General features: G+C 52.6%; 2 protein-coding genes and 1 long non-coding RNA gene across 3 annotated transcripts; 1 reads left to right on the forward strand and 2 right to left on the reverse strand.

Annotated features, from left to right (window-relative positions):
- Positions 1-1,975: 1,975 nt before the first annotated feature.
- Positions 1,976-5,251, forward strand: ADO (2-aminoethanethiol dioxygenase). Its single transcript, XM_054831608.1, has one exon. The coding sequence runs from the start codon at positions 2,056-2,058 to the stop codon at positions 2,794-2,796; it is 741 nt and encodes a 246-aa protein (XP_054687583.1). The 5' UTR covers positions 1,976-2,055; the 3' UTR covers positions 2,797-5,251.
- On the reverse strand, positions 5,245-9,713 carry EGR2 (early growth response 2). Its single transcript, XM_054831605.1, has 2 exons — positions 9,231-9,713; positions 5,245-8,883 (listed from the first exon to the last, which is right to left on the reverse strand). Exons 1-2 carry the CDS (start codon positions 9,406-9,408, stop codon positions 7,673-7,675), a joined length of 1,389 nt encoding a protein of 462 aa, XP_054687580.1. The 5' UTR covers positions 9,409-9,713; the 3' UTR covers positions 5,245-7,672.
- An 835-nt stretch (positions 9,714-10,548) lies between these two features.
- LOC129208612 (uncharacterized) lies at positions 10,549-13,545 on the reverse strand. The gene is made up of 3 exons (XR_008577865.1): positions 13,486-13,545; positions 11,034-11,223; positions 10,549-10,792 (listed from the first exon to the last, which is right to left on the reverse strand). It is a non-coding gene; the product is annotated as an uncharacterized LOC129208612 (long non-coding RNA).
- Positions 13,546-19,991: the final 6,446 nt, after the last annotated feature.

Here is a 19,991-nt window from a genome sequence, read left to right on the forward strand (position 1 = left end):
GAGTCCTCCCCCTGAGGATGAAGAAGTGGCAGAAACAACGTGAGATGAACTGACCGTAACCCCCATCCACCGTCCCCCTGTGCGGCTGAGGGGGGAGGGGGCGGAGGTTGAAGCCGGGACTGAAGTTGAGCCTGGGAAGATGGGAGGGGTGGGGGGAGGTGTTTTAAGAGTTGATTTTATTTTCTCATTCCTCTACTCTGTTTTTGCCTAGTAATAAATTAGATGAATTTCCTCTCTCAGTTCAGTCTGTTCTGCTCGTGATGATAACTAGTGAGTGATCTCTCCCTGTCCTTATCTCAACCCATAAGCTTTTTGTTATACTTTTTCTCCCCTGTCTAGTGAATGAGGGGAGTGAGAGAGTGGCTCTGGTGGGCACCTGGCCCCCAGCCAGGGTCAACCCACCACACCGCAACATCTCTATTTCTGATTAACGTACAATATTTCCAATTCATGTATAATATGTAAGAATACCATGAGGCCACATATATCTTACTTAACGCATATCTTAAGACTTGAGTTTGCCTTTAATCAAGACATTGATTTTTTTAATCAACACATTGATTTACCTTGGTTTTAAATGAAATTTGTTAACTTGGTGGGCTGCAGCCACTGGAGTCCTATTTGATTATTATCATTCATCTGTTTTTCAGAATCCTAACCAGCTGGGCCTAGACCTACCATGGTACTTAGCTGCTGAACACCCGCTTAAATAATTGAACTCAAGGTGGTATGACCCTGTATATTTCTGCAATCAGAGCCTAACTTTGTTTAACAAATCACAGCACTAATAGGTTAATTCGTGACTTCAAAACCACAATATTTTCTAGGCATGATCTGCTATGTGCAGTCACACGTATTAGAAAGAAGGTAACAGGATCGTTGCCACAGATATACAAATGAATTAAAGTGTTCCATGTAATGACCTGGCAGAATAAGTGCTGTACCCTTTGTACATCAGCCTGAAACAATCACACATGGGCTCCACCAGGCTGGAACTAAGCCAAAAGATTATCCATCCTTTCTGTCACATGTGGATTCTCCGAGGATCAGCATCTGGAACTCCATGTGCTCGCTCAATGTTCATCTGTGGTTAAAGATAATGAATTCAGATACAATCACGCTCAAAAGTGATGATAAGGATACACATCAAGGACAGCACATGCCGTACAGCAAGACCTCAATCCTATACCCCAATGGGAGAGGCAGCGTCTGAAAGTAAGTTGAAATCTGATAAATTTGACAAAATTGCTCAGCTGTAACAAGCAATTAGTGATCAAAAATAAGCTGTTTACGTAGCCCACTATATGTCCATGACACTGTACTTGCGCTACCGGGCTGAGTTTTACACGGCTAAACTACAAGCCAAGTAAAAGTTCCTCCTGCACCTTCTCCTCACCTCCCACAGCTATACGGGAGACAACAGGCGGCACGGGAACTTTGTTACTACTGTGGCTTCCCCGTCCCCAGCAGGCAGGGCACTGCGCTGACCCCCGGGCGGAACAGACCGCCAGCCCGGCGGGAAGGGGGACCGTGCCGGTGCCCGGGCCCCCGCCGCCGTCCCTCAGCGCTCCGCTACGGGGCACCGGGGCTGCGGAGGGCCCTTGCCGGGGCAGAGGCCCTCCCTCGCACGCCCGGCCTCGCCTCACCCCCCGCGACGCTAAGATGGCGGCCGCAGGCGGTCCCGCCGCACACCTCCGGGAGCCGGCCGGCCCCACCGCCCCTCGCACGCCACCCCGCCAGGCACAGCCCCCGCCGGGCACTCACCTCCGCCGGCCCTGCTGGGAGCCGTAGTCTTCCTCCCTCCCCGCCCCCGGCTCCGCGCCGCCGGGCCACCCTGCCGCCCCCCGGCTCCGCGACTCCGCAGGGCCCCGGGGAGCGGCGGGGGTTGCGGGACGGCGCGAAGCCGCCGCGGCGCCGGGCGGGACTACGAGCCCCGTGGTGCACGGCGGCGCGGGCGCGCCTGCGCGGCGGGGGCAGGGGGAGGAGGCGGAGGCGGAAGCGGCGACGGGACCGCCTGCCGCGGCCGGGCGCGGCGGGGCCGGGTCGGGTGCCGCCATGCCCCGGGACAACATGGCCTCCCTGATCCAGCGGGTGGCGCGGCAGGCGCGGATTACTTTCCGCAGCCCGGCGGGGCCGGCCTTCGGGGAGAACCTGCACCGGCTGCAGCAGCTGCTGGACGAGGTGCGCGCCGAGGACTTGCATTTGGCACCGCGGGGGCCGTCGGCAGCAGCGGCGGCGGCGGGCGGGGGGTTCCCGTGGACCGGCGTGGTGCCGCCCGTCAGCTACATGCACATCTGCGAGACGGAGAGCTTCAGCATGGGCGTGTTCCTGCTGCGGAGCGGCGCCTGCATCCCGCTGCACGACCACCCGGGCATGAACGGCATGCTGAAGGTGCTCTACGGCACGCTGCGCATCGCCTGCATGGACACGCTGCCCCCCGCCGCCGCCGCCTCCCCGCCGCCCGCCGCTGCCGCCGGCGGGCCCTGCCACCGCGCCCTGTTCCGCTCCCGCCAGCATTACACGCCGGCCTCCCCGCCCTGCCTGCTCTCGCCGCACACCGACAACCTTCACCAGATCGACGCCGTGGACGGGCCCGCCGCCTTCCTCGACATCCTGGCGCCGCCCTACGACCCCCAGCACGGCCGGGACTGCCACTACTATCGCCTGCTGGAGGGGTCGCCGGCGGGCGCCGAGCCGCCCGGGCTGCCGCGGGAGGTGTGGCTGATGGAGACCCCGCAGGCCGCCGACTTCTGGTGCGGGGGCGAGCCCTACCCCGGGCCCCGCGTCTGCCTCTGAGGCGGCGGCCCAGGCTCGGCGGCGGCCGTTAGGACCGTTAGCGCTCGCCCCGCGCGCCGGCGTGAGGGGAGCCCGCCGCTCGCCGCCCCCCGCCCGGCCTTCTCCCCGGCCCCGCGCCGCCGGGGCCGCCTCACGGACCGGCCTGCCGGGGCCCTGCCAGCCCCGGTCCCGCCAGCCCCGGTCCCGGCCGGCAGCACCGTCAGAACCACGGCTGCGTTCTGCCGGTGTGCCGTGGCCGGCCGGCAGGACCGCGGGTGCTGGCTGAGGCTTGTCGGGAGCGCTACGAGTCAAAAGACTTCCTCTGTCCGCAGGCCTGCCTGGCTCCATGAGTCGGGGGAAATAAAGCGCCAGAAAGTGTTTATTTCCTGTGAGCTGATGTGGAGGAGTAGCACAGTTACAATTCTGCTCAACTGAAGGGTTGGGGGAAAAAATAGTCCAGCATCCTCTGTAAATAGTTAGGGCCGCACGTCAGTGAGGGGGGATCGGGCTCCAGCTGGGAGAGTAAATGCAATAAGAACGGTCACGGGGTGCCCTGACATCCACCGGAGGGGTTCCCACCGCCTGGGCCAGCGGAGTGTGCCCACCCAGCTGGGGCAGGTCTGGCCGCAGCCTTTGGGGGCTCCATCTCCAGAGCGAGTCTCAACAAGAGCAGTACCCTGCTAGCAAAACACCCCAGAACAACTCCTGAGCCAGGATGCGCTGCTCCAGTAAACGCCACTGATCCCCAGGACTGGAGTTAAGGGAATTCCTGCTCCGAACGGACGCTGTCAGGTTCAGAATTACTTTTTCACAGTTCTTTAAAGCATTGTATATGAGATCTCGCTATTGCAACTGAGAATTGCAAAGTACGTCTATGCATGTTTCCTTCAGCTAGGAGGAGACTCGTCAGCTGCTAATTAACGTTGCTTGGAACCTCTTGTGCAGCAGTAGCAGAGGGTAGCAGAAACTGTGGGCATCTTAACAGAAAAACCAACTATCCACTGTTGTGTCGTGGAAGCTATTCTAGAAACGTGACGTATTTGCAAACCTTATATATACGGCGGCACGCATATCCTAGGTACACATAAGATTTGACCTGATGTCTTCTCTTCAAAGTGTGGTCTGTGTTTTTATATGGACAAGTGAACACTTAGGGCTTTTGAAGCCTTGCAGTTTCCCTCTTTATACTATTTATAAAGACTACTTTTTCATAAGGCTTTTAAGTACATGTAGTGTAGAAGAGACACCGTGAATTTCGTCTTGCTATGATGGATGCAGTCTGGAGATGCAGTTTATCCACGGCAGGGGATGCGATCTTTCTAACAAGGGAGAAACCTTTTCTATAGGTGAAATACTCCGCCTGTACTGCAGGGACTGGTCTCGTGCCTGTTCATCCTAACGCACACTTCGTACCACAGACCCAGGCCGGGGCAGCCTTGGCCCTCTTGGTCATGAAGTGGGAACCTGAGTAAGAAAACACAACTTGCCAACCTCCTGAGTGATGTACCAACCTCCCTCAGAAATCGTTCCACAACTGGCTTTAATTTTTCTTTGTGTATTTATAAAAGCAGACTTGTTTTTCCTGTACAGTGGCTTGTATGTGTGAATTTTTAAATGATTCTGATACGGCTTTTTTTTTTTTTGTGCCTGCGAAAAAATGAATGTAAAATACAGTCAGCCTTATGCATGCACAGATTAATTCTTTTGCAAGGAAAAATTGGTGGAAATTATTTCAAGCAATTTCCATTTATTCTTACAGCACTTTAAAGTGCCTGATATTTCTGCAGCTGGCTTACCTGTTTTTCCTGGAATTCCCCTGCAGCTTAGCGTTAGTTAATGTGCAACAATTCTCTGTCGAATGTAGTCATTAACCATAACGCAATGCCTCCCTGTGTTACAGCCTGTTTCTAACTCTCTCCCATGCTAATGAAGACCATCATCCTTTTTCAGAAGTCCACAAAGAAGATAGCTTGGCGCATGCAAACAGCTGTACTGGAAAAACAAACTGCAACAGAGGGCATTTTTTATCTCATCTGCCCTGTCCTCCCCTTTGGTCTTTCTGCTTGGTTTTTAATTTTTTTTCTCCATGTGTAAAACCTAGTTGAGATGTTTAATGGGATAGGACTTTAATGCATCTTTCCGTAGAGGACAGCATGGCCCTTTACACTGCGGAGTGCTGTTAACAACCATGGCAAAACCTTTTGCTTTTTTTTTTTTTTTAATAAAGGTGTTAGCATCAAAGTATTAAAGATGGGAAAAATAGCAAAGACAACCTGAGATGCATTAAAGAAAAGCCTCTTTCTGTAACTTCTTGCTTACTCAGTAATTGAAACTTACTTCATATGTTCTGGATATCTGTAAGCAGGAGGTTTAAGTCTGTAATGCCATTCTTTCTCTCTGCAGTCTGGTTATTGTGTTTTCACAAGAGCAAAATTACTGTTATTGCTGAATTATAGAATAAATACAGGATATCTCACCACTGGCCAGTCATTACTTTCCTTCACAAGTATGACAGTCTTGAACCAACTATGGTACAGAGTGCGCTTTCTCTTGCCTAACAGTCCAAATGGTGCAACTGGCCTTTCTTTGAAAAGCGACGCTTAGCACTGGGTTCTCAGCCCAAATCTTCCACTGGCATCCCGCAGACAAATCCAGACACGTGCAACTTTACCACTTTTGAAGCTGGCTGTTACTGTCAGGCAAAGGCACAGGTTTAAGATCGCTGATACTTTTATACAATGTAAGGCTGTCTTGTAGCTGTGCGCTAGTCATCAGCAGTTTCCTTAGTTCAGCTCATTGACAATTTCTGTGGTGGTTATCTCATTTTGCTTCTGACTGGGGTTTGAATCTTGTAGCGTGGCTGCAGACAGTAGCTTGGAGAGCGCAAGCGGGGCCTCAGATTGTGCACCTGGGTATCCGCAATCCCAGTTTTGCTCATGACGCTCTGGCTGCGACCGAGCCGTGGTTATCCGAGGCCGTGGCAGTACGTCCAGAAGCCCAACAGGCTGAGAGCACTGGATCCCTGTACACCTCCCTGCAGCGCAGCCCACTGATGCTGACTGAGGAGGCCATGGCTCCCGTGGGGTTGCGCTCCTGCATGACATCCCTCCTGCAGCAGGCCACGGTCTCTTGTGGGGGCCAGCAGCACACGGGATCAGGTGGCAAAGCTGCAACTGACAGGGACATGCAGCAGGGAAGGCGAAGGCTTACTTGCGCTGCTAAAGTGGACGGCGGGGTGGTGAGCATAGTGGCTCTCGAGCTGGCGGCGTTCTCTGGTTTCTCCATCCTGCACAGACTGGTACGTGCCTGGTTTGGAAGCCTGCTTCACGTCCGATTCAAAACCAGGCACGTCGCTTCAGCTACCACTGACCGCCTTTCCCAAGCAAAGAGCAGCTGCCCCAAAAGCCAATGCCGGGAGACAGGGAGTAGGGCCTTTCAGACAGAAAAGGCAGGTGCCACCTGGGCTTTGCGCAGCGGGACTGGGGCAAGCAGAGGCTGGGAGCGGCTGGGCAAGGGCTTTGCCCTGCTCCCTGCGGTGCTGGGTTGCGGCGTTAGCGGTGAGGCCCATCCTGCACGGCTCACCGGTGCCGTGCGGGGCGTACCGGGGATCTCTGCAGCAGCGGGGTGAACCCGCGGGGGCGGTACTGCCCTGCACCGACGGCAGCACCCGAAGGTGGGCCCTGGCGGGGCCAGGCCGGGATAACATCTTAAAAACAATAATCAAAATAGGTTAAAAAAAACCAAACAAACAAACCCACGATGTTGCGGCCAGATGGGTTCAGCAGAAAAAGCCCGGCTGTGCCGCGGGGGTGAGCGCCGCCGCCCCCGGGCCCCCGCGGAGCCCCCCGAGAGCGGGCGCGGCGCCGCCGCCCGCGCAGCCCCGCGCCGCCGGGAGCCGCTTTCCCCGAGCAGCGTCCGTCGGGGCGGCGGCGCTCACTTTTCCGGAGCCCACTCGGGGAGGTTGCCTGGGGCGGATCGTAACCGCGGAACAAAACAGAAAGTGAGTCAAAAAAACCCACCCCGCTCCCCGGTTAATATTAGCCCGTCTCTCGTCTCCGAGGGAAATCCCCGCGCCCCAGAGCGAGTGTTTGTACACCGGGGCCGGGGACGCTGGTTTTCCGCGCCGAGGCGGTGCGGTGCGCCCGGCGGCTGCCCGGGGACGGGCGGGAGGCACTCCCTGTCCCGGGCCGGGCCGGGGAACCTACGGAAATAAAGGTGTCAATTTAGCATAATTAAGAGATTTATTTGTCGTCTTTTATAAACGTTGTAAGCACCGACCCTATCGTCGAAAAGTTTATTTACAGAGCGGCCAGAAAGAAACCCTCTCTCCTTCCAGCTCCCGTTAGTGGTTGTGCATTATTCGTGTTATCTGCTGCGCACCGGGTCCCGGTGGACAACGAACGTCGGCTCCAGCCAGAGTATTTACATCCCGGCCCCAGTCCTACTACAAACGTAACACTTGTAAGTCACCAAAAAGAAAAACAAAACCAAAACCCCAAACCAGTGCGTACAAAAATATAGTCTCTAAAAAAAAAAAAAATCCCAATATTAATAGGCAGAAATGTACAGCCGTACTAAAACCAGGGAGGGAAAACTTTCCGGTCTCGGTGTCGCCGCTGTCGTCGGAGCGGATCGGTAAGGCACCCCCCACATGCAGACAGGGGACCGGGCTCTACACCACACAAGGCACCAAGAACACCTCACCACGACGGCTCTGCATGCATCCATCCTCCCGCCGCAGCCCCTATGTACACCCGCCGGCCCGGCCCGGCCCGCTCCGGCCCGGGGGAGCCCCGCGGCGCCGCCAGGTGCTCATCGCGCCCCGCCGGGCTCCGCGCCCCGCCGCGCTCGGCGGCGGCTCAGCGGCTCAGCGCTGGGTCCTACGCGCCCCGCGCCGTCAGGGCGTCCGCGTCCGCGCCGCGCAGGGGGCCAGGGCGGCCGCGCCGGTCCCGCCGCCGGGCTGCGGGCATCCGCCGGCGGCGGCGGCGGCTCCTTTCCTCTCCTTCTGGCGCAGGTGGATCTTGGTGTGCCGCTTCCTCTCGTCGGAGCGGGCGAACTTCCTGCCGCAGAAATCGCAGGCGAAGGGCTTCTCGCCGGTGTGCGTGCGGATGTGGGTGGTGAGGTGGTCGCTGCGGCTGAAGTTCCGCATGCAGATGCGGCACTGGAAGGGCTTGTGGCCCGTGTGGATGCGGATGTGCCGGGTGAGCTCGTCGGAGCGGGAGAAGCGGCGGTCGCAGCCCTCGGCGGGGCAGGGGTAGGGCCGCTCGTGGACCGGCGTCTTGCTGGGCCGGTTGGGGTACTTGCGGGGCCGCAGGATGGGCCGCAGCGGCAGGTGGTGCGGGCTGTAGGCGCCGGCGGGCAGCCGGGCGCCCGCGCCCTCGCCCCCGCCGCCGCCGCCGGGAGCGCTGCCGGAGGCGGCGCCCGCCGGGGGCGCCCCCATAGTGAAGTTGCGGATGGTGGAGAGCGGCGTGAGGGGCGGCGGGACGCGGAGCGAGTCGAGGGGGCAAGGGAAGGGTTTGCGGTCGGGGCCGGCGTGCAGCTCCCGCTGGCACTGGGGCGGCGGGAAGAAGCCGCCGTACTCGGGAATCATGGTGAAGAGCCCGCCGTCGGCCGCCGCCGCCTTCGGGGAGGGGTAGGAGGGCGGCGGGGGGAAAGGCAGCGCCCCGCCGCCTGCGGCGGGCAGGAAGGCCGAGGAGGGGTCCTGCGGGTACAGGTCGCCGCAGCCCGAGTAGGGCGGCGGCGGCGGCGAGTAGAGGTGCTCCAGGTCGGCCGGCTGGCCCTGCGCCATGGTGCAGCCGAGGGCCCCGGCCAGCGGGTTGGGGGAGGCGGCGGAGGCGGCGGTGGCCGAGGAGGAGGCGGAGGAGGCGGCGGAGGAGGCGGAGGAGGCGGCGGAGGAGGGCGTGCTGACCCCCTGCAGGATTCCCGCGCTCACGATGTTGATGATGCCCTCGGGGTAGCAGCCGGCGCCGGGGTACTGCGGGTCGATGGAGAATTTGCCCATGTAGGTGAAGGTCTGGTTGCGGGAGGCCGGGGCGTTGGGCGCGAAGCCGCCGCCGTAGGGCAGGTCCAGGGCCCGCTTGTCGCCCATGTCCACGTTGATCATGCCGTCTGGGGGGGGCAAGGAGCCGGTCAGCCCTCCGCGCCGCCACCCGCCGGGCGGCCCGGCACCGGTCCCGGCCGCCGCCCGCCCCGGCCCGGCGCGGGGCTGCGGCGCGCACATGTTGCGCTCCGGCTGCGGGGGCTCCGCGCCGGCCCCAACTTTTCCCCCGAGCCGGGCGCGGAGGCAGGGGTGCCGCGAGGGGCGCCGGGGACCCCGGCCGGGCGGCGGGCGAGCCCCGGGGGGGGTCGCGTCCCCCGTCCCAGTCCGCCCCCACCCCGGCCCGCCCGCCCGCCGCCCCGCCGCCGTCCGCGGGCGGCCCGGCCCGCACCTGCGCGGCCGTGCGGGCTCCGCTTACCTCCTGCCACACCGCTCATCTGGTCAAACGGCCCTGCCAGGTCGGCATTGGGGAAGATCGCGACCGAAGTTGGCAGCGCGGCGGAGATGTCATCCGCGGGGTAAATGCCCTCGGGGAGCTGGTGCACAAACCCGCCGAGGGTCACCGGGATCTTGTCCACCGCCTTGGCGGTCATCATGGGGGCGGCGGGGCGGCCGGGGGAGCGGCGCTCCCGGCCGGTGGTGTGCGCTCGGGGCGGGGAGGGGAGAGGAGAGGAGAAGAGAGGCGAGAGAGGAGGGGGCGCTTCCCCCTGCCTCCCACTACCGGCGCGGGGGGACCGCGGGGAGCCGGCGCGGCATGTGCGGGCGGGCGGGCGGCCGCCCCGTCGCGGCGGTGCGGTGCCCGCGGTGCCCCGGGAGAGCCGCGCTCCCGCCGCAGCTCGCGCTGGAGGACAAGTCTGGCGGTAAGTATTTATGGGGGCCCCCTGAATACCGGGGACGTCACTGCCCATATAAGGACTGAGGAACGGGGCCTGGCGGTCACGTGGGCGCCCGCGTGCGGGACCCGCCGCTCCGCACCCGCCCCGGTCCCCCCCTCCCCGCCCCCCACCCCGCGCCCCGCGGGGGCGGCCCGACCCGCCCCGGCCCCGCTCAGCCCCCGCCGCGCCGGCAGCGCCCCGCCGCCGCCCAGGGGGGTATTCCGGTGGCGGGGCCCTTGTCCTAAAAAGGCGAGGATCCGGCCCCGCCCCGCCTGCCCTTTTAGGGCTCGTTCCGGAAAATTTAAAAAAGCTCGGAAAAGCAGAGGAGGTCCCAGGGCCGCCCCGCCGGACCCTGCTCACTTTCTTAGCAGCCCATAACCGCAAAGCGGCGGCGGGTCAGAAAACAGCCGCATTTACGGAATCCGGCTTCGCCTTTCTTTAAAAATAATAATAATAAAAAAAATATTTTTTTCTTAGTTACGAGTGGAAAGAGGTGCCGAGCAGAGCGAGCGCGTCGCTGCTTTTTTTTGGAAAGTGTCTGATCTATATACACCGTCGGGAAAACGGAACCGCCTGCTCCGCCGTCGGTGGGTTGTTATTGTGCCGGCGGGCGCAGCCGGGGAGGGGAAGGGGGACCGTCCCGTCCCGTCCCCGCCGCTCGCACCCCGCTCCGGCCAGCCTCTTGCTTCCACCGCCGTGTCCCACTTCCGCAGCTTCCCGCCGCCCCAGCCTCACTACCATTCCCACTCCCGTTTTTGCTTTTCTTTCCCTATGAGCTCCTCCCTAATGAGGGTATCAAACCAAAGAGTGCTTAAATTCTAGCTGATTTTTTTTTTCCAAAGTACTAAAAATAACCTCCCTTGTGCCTCCCTTCCCAGGAGAAGCCAATCTTTCATATGCTGTTCCCAAGCTCAGAGCTTGCAGCCCCTACATCTTGCTGATGACGGTGTCAGATGTAATTATTTTTGAAAGCTGTATCCCATGCTACGTTCATGTCACTAATCTCATTACTTAGGAATATTTCATCTTACGGCTGTTTATTCCTGCGTTTAGGAAAGCAACCCTCACATATGGTCCGTAGCGTGCAAGGCCCCTTTTCAGTGGTCTGCGGAAAAAAAAAACCACCATTGACAACCAGAGCAGCAGCAAGACACTGCAACATGCAAGAGATGCTACAAAAGCGCGCTCCTGTTCCAAAGCAACAAGCCCAAGAATACACAGGAAGGCTAAAAAGTCTTCACTTACATTTTTAACTGCAGCTATCAATATTTCCAGGTTTTAGTACATTACAGCACCTGCCACAGAAGCAAGGCATGCTCAGGTGTCCCCATGGTGCGAGCACTTACCTCTGCCTTGGGTCCCAACTGCTGTCACAGGTGTCTGTCTCCCAGGCCCCTCTTTATCCACACAGCACCTCGCACCCCAGCTGAGGCAGGCGTCTCTCAGTTCCTCTGTTTTTGTTTCACTGCCTTTGGTGATGCTCCAAGTTCACTACTTGTATGGTCACCGCAGCGCCCGGGCTAGACAGGAGCGTGCCTGAAAAAGTTTTAGGGGTATTTGTCATAGTTGCTAAGGAATAGTAGGCATAAACCTACATATTTTCCTTTAGGGTGATCGGGGAAGTGTGCACAGTAATTAGTAAATATATAATAGTTGATTTTTTAACGTAGATTTTGTTACCAGTCCTTTCTAGCACTTAATATACAGCCAATACAGTTTGGCATATGCGACTCAGTTGAAAGAAAGCTCGTGTTCAATTTCAGAAGGATTCTAGATATTTTCATTTAAAACACCCATCTCAATTTAAAAGTTAAATTGTGACAGAGAGACAGAGAGAGAGAGAGAGACAGGTTCTGGGAAATTTGACTGAGAAGTAGGAGCAATTGTATTGTACCTTTCCATTACAGCCGAGCTATAATTGGTCTAATCGCTACTATGAAAGAACAAAATATTGGAATCTGTTGTGCAGTGGGGCAAGTTACTTTACATGAATTTGTGAAACAGGTAACTCTGAGTAGTGTCCTCACTGCAAAACATCACAGATGTATCAGATACAGGTTTTAGGGATACTCTACAACATCTTCCTGTATTATTTGAAAATACCACGTGCGCACTGCTGACACTAAATCATAATGCGCACAGTAGAAAGAACCACCAAGGTTTCACATCCCACTTTAACCTCCCCAGGTCTCAATTCTGCCTTTGAACTAACTTGGCAAATTTAACGTCCTTCCACTACGAAGAAGGGTTCAATGAAAGACTGACACTAATAAAATGTAATGTATCTCCTGGCTAACTTTGCCTAGGGAATACTACTATGAGGTGACTTTGTTGGTTAATTTTAAACGCTTTCTCAAGAACAGGGTAAATTGTGTCTGATTTCCAGCCTTTACAGGGACAATCAAGTCACTCGACTTCTCTCAATGGGAGCTTTGTCTGAATGGCAGCAGGATCTGGTGCAGGGCAAGATGGAAATGCAGTTAGTGCTTGGTCTTCAGGAAGATGTTGACAGATGAAACTCAAATGTTTCTGGTCCCTTTTCAGATATTCTTGCTGTAGTGCTTCGCATGTGCTTTGTGCCTTTGATCCCCGTTTGGCTGATTATACCATACTCTGAGGGTTAGACCGTCCAACTCACACTGACGTCAATGAGCCTCACACGCAAAAAGTCCTTCTGATTCCTGTGGTTCCTATAAACCACCTGGTTTCATATGACGGACAGATTGCTGGTGTAAATTGCCAAAGCCCCACTCACACCAAGAGAGGAGTTGCACCTCACATGCGCATGACACATCTGACTGGGTGTAGCACTGACTGAGGAGGTTCAGAGCTGAAGGGCAGAACTTCTCTTTTATTCCCAATTTATTTGAAACCAGCCCACTTTGGATTTATTGTATTTCCTCTTTTAACAAGGTGCTAGCTGACATTGCACTGGGTATATTTTCCTGCAGTCATTCTCTACCACAAGTACCTAAGACAGGAGCTGTAGAAATAAAATTGTCCTTGCCTCCATAGCTGAGCTTGAGAGTGGCTGAGGAAGAAAAGGCAGCTCATCATCTGAGGAGATGGCAACGCAATTTAACCAGCTTAACATCACGCATTTGAGTAAACTCTCCAAGGGGTTACTATGCTTTTGTAGCAAAACTCGACTGACCTCATGTGCTAACAGCAATGATGCCAGTAGACCTGCTTGGGAAACGCACCCTGCCACTTCCACTGTGCACCCCGCTGCTTTCGGGAATGTTAAGGTAGCCCCAGCTCAGCAGGTGCCCTCAGGAGTGGGGACTCAGCTGGGAGTAGGGACTTGTTCCTGGACAGGAAGTGAGTGACCTTGTCCTCTGACAACAGCAAGGGACGTTTGTCCTAAGTCTGGACTAGATTCAGGTTGGGGTTGGTGGGATGTTTTAACCTTTCACAGAAAAGAGAAGTTCTCTCCAAAGCTGGATTTCAGAGTTTCCTATATTTGCCCCTTTCCACTGGAGGTAGAGAGATTTGTCATGTTCTCACAGGAAGAAGTGCTGGTTTACTAACACCTTTTGTTTTGCCAGGGGTGTCTGCTAGATTCCCAGGCTGCAGGCAAAAGCCAATTCCCTTAAATCTACCCTGCCTGCCCCTCACGGGCCTGATACAGGCGCTGTGACTGTACTGGCCAGCCACTGAAACCTGGTACCCAGCCAGGGAAACCTGCTGTAAACATGAACCTACAGAAAACAGCTGCCTGGCTGCTGGCATGCTAGGGGAAGGGGATGGTTAGAGAGTAGAGGAGAAGGCATCCCAGTCTGCCCTTAATTACCGTACCTTGAAACCACACTCTGCAGTTTTCAGCCAAGGCTGCATGTTGTCTTAGGATGAATGCCTGTAAATTTGAAATAAGTAAATGACTTTATTGTGAGGATTTGGCTCAGGAGAGCCTTAGCAGCATCCTGAAGGGTTATTTAAATGTCAATAACATTTTCTAATTCGGGCTATAGGAATTAAACAAACCCGTGTGGAATCAGCAAGTTACTAGTTTAAGTTTGCACGGCTGTAAACAAGTATGTGTGACACAGAAAACTTCCAGTCAAATAAAAGCAACAACAACCTCGTTTACCCAAAACCTATTCTCGTTATTAAATGTGCAGAACGCTTCCTGGATATTCCCGTACACGGTTTCTAGCACATGTATTAAATCCGTATTCCTACCTCTGCTCAGCCCTTTGGTTCCTCACGTACCACCCGAGGGAATGGATGTTCCCCGCGGGCGGTGGGAGGAGAGCAGGGAGCGTGTGCGGGCTCCACTGCCCTCTCCTGGGGGAAGGCGCTGCCGGGAGCCGGCGAGGACACGGCAGCTGAGCAAAAAGCGGTGCGCTGGGCTGAGTGCTGCGGGTGTTTCACCACGTAACAGCACCCCTAAAGCTTTACATCACAGGCGCGCTACCTATAGAGAGACCGAAGTATAGTCCTGTTCAGTCAGAGATGCCGGCCAGGGCAGCAGGGCTGCCTGATGGCTGTCGCACAGGCTGTGACCCCTGTAGCCTCCCCAAAGGTGTCAGGACAGAGACCACCTACCCCAGAGAGCTGCTGGCAGCAAGCCACAGATGGGGCATCCCTACTGAAAGGCTAATATATCAGCTCTGCACGATGCTCGGTGCAGGAAGAAAAATAAAAATTAAAAAATTGCTTCTCATAACAGGGGAAATTTCTCATATACACATATCGTCCATGAGACGAGACTCTCAAAATAATGACGACTTTGTTTCTGAATAGCGATAGTCTGACTGCTAAGCTCTACTTTCCAGTCCTTTCTTCCAAAACTAGTTTCACTTACCCTTGTATTTCCTGCTCTAACGTGCCTCCTGTGCTTTGTGTAAATACTGCCCTGTCCCATGGCTGCACCGGGCCTTTAGTCCAGAGAGAGATTAATGGGGCACATCCCTTAATGATGCAAGTGGCCTCCTTCCTTGAAGGACTGAAATAAAACAAGTATAGAAAATGTCACATTTTCAGTTCTCCTGTTGGTCCCATTCCCCAGTGTTTGAGAAGTTAGAAAGCTTGTCAGAAGACTTTTTTCACTATTTATAGGAAACAGTGCCTTCAGATCTGGGTACAGCTTTTTATCCTCAGCTGAGGAGTAAGGTCATGTATGACATTGCTTTTCAGCAGACCACGAGGGAAAGCAAAACTCTGGCACCATTTTCCAAGCAGTCTTCTGAGAAGAGAAGCAGAAGAGCTCTGTGGGGTGTTTCTCAGAAACTTCCCACCCCTCCAGGGAAGCTGGAGCCAGTCACAGGATTTCTAGATTGCCAAGGACTCGTTTGCGTTTGCCCTGTCTATGTGCCACTTCTCAGAACCTGTTTCCATTTATGTCTCATTTTTCTGTGCTTTGGTCTTAAACCAGTCTGCCTTGAGCCTCAAAAACCCTCAGCTCTTTGCTCTGGGTAAATCAGTCTGAGCATGGTTCTGCCTTTTCCTTAGTCTTTATTGTCATTTATTTTCTGCTCCCGAGGCCATGTCTACATGCTCCAGTCTCACCAGAAGACCATCCTGACTGTGAACCCCTGAGGAGAATGGTGTTCAGGCTCCTTTTCAGCGAAAGTACCCAATTGATGGCTTTCTGTCAGGAACTGCCAGCAAAGTTTATTGGAGCAGAGATTTTTTTTTTTTTTTTAAATCCCACAAGAGATTAAAATAAGTAACATGTTTTACTTTAAAATTTCTAGGGCCAGATCTTCAAGCAGTGTAAATTAGCATAAGTTTTCTGATGCTATAACCCTTACAATCTGAGTGAAAGTCAAAATTGGACATGATTTTATTTAAGGTTTGTTTACTTTTCAAGGCTGAAACTCAAACTTCTCCTGAGGGTGGGCATGGTCCTTTTCACTCTGTATTTGGGCTGCTTCCACCTGTTTTGCAGGAGTTTGTTTCTATCTTTGATTTGTTTTCTCTGCTGCGATGCACTGTCCTTGTTCTTTCACCTCCCCTCTCATTCACCTCTCTCTCTCTACTCTGTATTGTCCAACCTTTTCAGCTCTCTCTCCTCTCTTCCCCCTCCTGCCTTTCCTCTTCCTTGGTAGTTCCTTTTCCTTCCCCCTTATCTCAGCAATTGCTGCCAACAGCTATATTTGGAATAGAGTGGGAACAAGCTATTCTTGTGACTTTGCTTTGAAATAACTGAGAGGAGCAGATGATTTTCTTTGAACAAATAGAGGATACATTGAGGAGAAGGGAGGCTAGTAAAGTCAAAATGACATTGTTAGGGAATACCTGCCCAGCAGGTTCATCTTTCCCAACTCTCAGGATAACTTAACCAGCTATTAGTTCCTGTTTGCTCTGGTTTAGCTTTAAGTTCTCTTTTTGTGCAAAATTCCTCTCTCCAGGTTAGTAACGCGAGGTCCTAACAAGGCTTAGCTCATCACCACAGTGTCTGGGCACTCACACATCAAGGGGAATGACTGCCACCTAAAAGCTCAGGTGCCAGAATTAGCTGAAACAGGATATATACTTGTTGAACACTTGAACTCAAAGCCATTGTATCTTCTGGTGTAGTCACAGGATACTGTTATAGAGTCCCACTTGTATGGGCTAGCACAGAAATATGCTGGGAGGAACAATTTCCTATCCAGCAACATGATTTCTTCATGTCCTCTCACATTAACTCCTTCTCGTCACCACCTGTTCCTCATCACCTCTGCCATAATGTAAGTAATACATTAACAAAGCCAGTGAGAAACAGAGCTACATGAACAGGACAGCACAGAATGTATTTCTCCCTAGCTCCCATATTTCTGTGTTTATATGATTAACTCCCACATTGGCAAACCAAACAAGAAATGAGGCCAAATGAGAAATTCAGCATCACTGCTTAGCATTTTGTGCCTTTGCCAGAAGAAGACCCAAGTCTATGTGCCTGCTCCCAAGTGAAGCCGGTTCTATTAAAACCATACTGCTGTACACATGTTTGTGTGTGAAACTGCTTCATACAGGGAAAGACACATGACATTACACACAGAACGATGCGGGCACGAGATGTTTCCTTACAAGTTAAACATTCAAAGGAGGGATGGCTGCTAAATGTTAGATGAGAAGCTAGAAGGAAATTATTCTTCCATCCATCGATGACTTCCTGGGATTTTATAAAGTAGCTAACACAAATGGTCATGCTGACATGGGGCTTCCACAGTTGTGTCTGCAATAATTGTTAATACATTCAGTTTGCCAACAGAATACACATTAACAACAATATCTTAGGAGCGCAAGGCTGACCGAGCTCTAATGTTTTTCTATCAGGCCATCTAATAGAAAACCAGATCAGTCTTCAAGAAAACACATTCTTTTCCATGTCCACACTACTACTACTGCCACCACACTGCAGATCTTGAATGTGCCGTATCAAACGGAGGCTGAGCAAAGGGAAAAAGGAATGATCCAGGCTAAGAAGTGACATCTACTTTCAGTGCTACCACTAATCCCCAACAGAGACTGCCAAGTGTCTCTTTGGGCTTCTGTCCCTTAAAACTGAGTACAAGGGAATTTGGTGTATGGTGCAGACATAATGATATAATAACATTTCATACTGAATTAAACGCAAGTGCAATAGCTGAGCATTTTTCATCAGTATCAGATGAGTTTTCACAATTTTGTGCTTCCACAGAAAGCGAATATATTTTATTTATGTGTTCCCAACCTCATGTCAACAGCAAATGACCTTTGATGTATTTGGAGAACACTGTTAAATCCATGGCGAACTCAGAGAGGATTTAGCCCTCCTCTGTTCCATCCTCACCATGCTGGCAACTTGCAGCTTTCCTCTCAGCCTTCTCAACTCCATATGCTCAGTACAGCTGAATAACACAACTGCAAAGAGCATCTGGAAAATAACCTTTATGTTTAAGGCTCCCAGGGCACTACGTGGGGCACAGACCTGGGCCAGTTTGCTGAAGAGGGAGCTAGCCCACAGCTGTATCGCCACAAAAGAGTCTGCATTTACTGGCCCGGGGACCAGAAACTGTTTCCCAGACTCTAAGGAGTGCTGATGTGCCTTTGCTTTTTATTATTGAGCAAACGTAGATGTGACTAAGGCTTGGCTGCAACTAAGCCATAACTAAACCCCACTGAGATTTGCAAAGTAGGCTTTTCCCAACCTCCTCGGTCTGGACCAGCTGAGATGATCAGCATTTTCTGAGTCTTTCTACCACCACTCAGAACAGAGGGAATTTTTATACTCAGCATTAGAGTCCTTGCCAACAGTGTGCGGCACACTGGATTCAGCCCTTTTTCTGCCTAAATGCAGCTGAGCCCATTTCTTCCACCTTGCAGGATGGCGCCCAAAACCATGTTTCAGAGTCACTCTGGGGCTTGCCTGTGTCTTTCTGGCTCCGCAGCAGAGGTCAGGGTACCTGCCTGGAGAAGAGCCGAGATCCAGTAGGAAGATGCAGCTGATGTCCCAATATCCACACTCGAGCAGGTCATGAGGAGCTGACAAGGTATGCATCTGGAGGAGAGTTAATGAGAAAACTTTAAGTGCTGCGTTACAAGTATCAATTTGCAGTTACATGCACAACCCATAAGTACTTTCCAAGGAGGGATGCTCACTGTTGCGATAACCCACAAAGAACATGGGAAGAAAAGGTGTGAAGAAAGAGCAGCACCAAACAGATGATGTTTTTCACTTTTATCCATAAGAAATATCAAAGAACAGGAAGTATTCACCCTGTAATATACAACACACCTTCCTTAAAGCTAGGCTGAATTATCAACATGTCATAAACCTCATCCTGTGATCCAGGACAGCACTTGTGCTGGAGCACACTAAAAACACCAGGTCTGCAGCACACCTGGAGAGGCTGACCAGGGCTGCCATGGACTTTGCAGGCTGAGAAGCACACTCATAACACGATTTAAATTTGACAACGTGTCTAAAAACACACACAATGTCAGAGAAGGAATGAAATGTTGCTTCCTTCTCTCCCCCCCAACCTCATTACAGGCTAAGGAAAAATAATGTATGGAGAATAATACTTTACCATCTAAAGAGTTTTTCTGGTTTCTAAATCTAGTGAAGAGTCATTGTATATTTTGACAGAAAAATGAATCAAAATAATAAAGTGAATACAAAATTATATTGCTGTCAATAATTTAATTTACACAAAATAGCACTGTGACATGGTAATTGTTATATATGATGCAGCATTCAGTGTAATATTTGGAGAATGCATTATAGAAAGTCAACATTTAACTACTAAAATCAACTTACATAATCAAAGCTGTCAGGGAATCTTTACAGTTTTATATTAATTTGAATGTAATTTACTATAGAGGTGTCATTCTTAGAGGTGCTTACAATAGTTAATGATCTCTGCATTTCCATTATAAAATCCTATTTTCAAAGGTTTATAACTTGGTCTTAAGAACTCTCAGCCCTCCGGCACATTTTCCTTTTCCTTATAAAAACGTTAGACATTTTAAAGTTTTCTCTCAGAGCAGAAAGTGTGGTTACTTTCAAAATTCATTTTGAGGATTTGCTGATTTGCTGCTTGCTACCCAGGGATCTCAGAAAAACAAAGGTAATTCACAGTAGAAGACATTATAGTTGTATTCTTTTCTTCCACTTTCCTGAGTATTTTACCCCTTGGACCATTTTTTTTGCTGAAGTGTCTAAGCATCTTCCAATATTGCATCCAAACCTTCTCTGCATCATTCCTTCTCTCCTTCCTACGTTGCTGCCATTAAATGTTCTTCCAGGCCCCTCTCCTGATCTCAGACTTCGACTCCCAGCTCTGTTCTGTCTCTTCTCACAGATGTCCACACCTACCTTGGCAATTCAACTTCTACCCCATCCATTAATGGGCTCTCCTGGCTACACATTTCCTCAGCCTCATCCTTTTTTTCAAGCTGCAGCCCTAATTCACTTTTCCAACTCATTAGTAAGTCCAACAATTAGTTTTGCACTAGCAAGTACATTTGTTTCCCTGATCTTACAGGCTTGATTCATACCAGACATTACCCATCAACCCACCTAGACCTGCTCTGTTTTTCAGTTTACCAGCCAGAGGTACTACACAGCCCTGAGGCACTAAAGCTGTTTCTCCCCGCCACCCCAGGCTTTCTGCCCAGGAGGTAGGACACTGCAAACCAATTGTCCACAAACATCAGGTCATTTCCAAAATCAGAATTTGAAAGGCAAATTGTCAACACAAAGCTATTATCCATAATAAAAGCAAAACAAATAATTACCTTGTCTGCTTTGGTAGACCTGCTCCAGTTCATAGGTCTAGTTTTCCCTAATCCTGCTCAGATTCACTTTTTTCATCCATGTAAGTTAGCTG

Source organism: Grus americana, chromosome 7 (assembly GCF_028858705.1).
Source record: "Grus americana isolate bGruAme1 chromosome 7, bGruAme1.mat, whole genome shotgun sequence".
Classification (NCBI taxonomy): domain Eukaryota; kingdom Metazoa; phylum Chordata; class Aves; order Gruiformes; family Gruidae; genus Grus; species Grus americana.

What these genes read in the sequence shown, in the direction of transcription:
- ADO (XM_054831608.1), top strand. Translation starts at nt 2,056, where the DNA reads ATGCCCCGGGACAACATGGCCTCCCTGATCCAGCGGGTGGCGCGGCAG.
- EGR2 (XM_054831605.1), bottom strand. Translation starts at nt 9,408, where the DNA reads ATGATGACCGCCAAGGCGGTGGACAAGATCCCGGTGACCCTCGGCGGG. An exon ending in GATGAGCGGTGTGGCAGGAG is followed by an intron (nt 8,884 to 9,230) that starts GTAAGCGGAGCC and finishes TGCCCCCCCCAG; the next exon opens with ACGGCATGATCAACGTGGAC.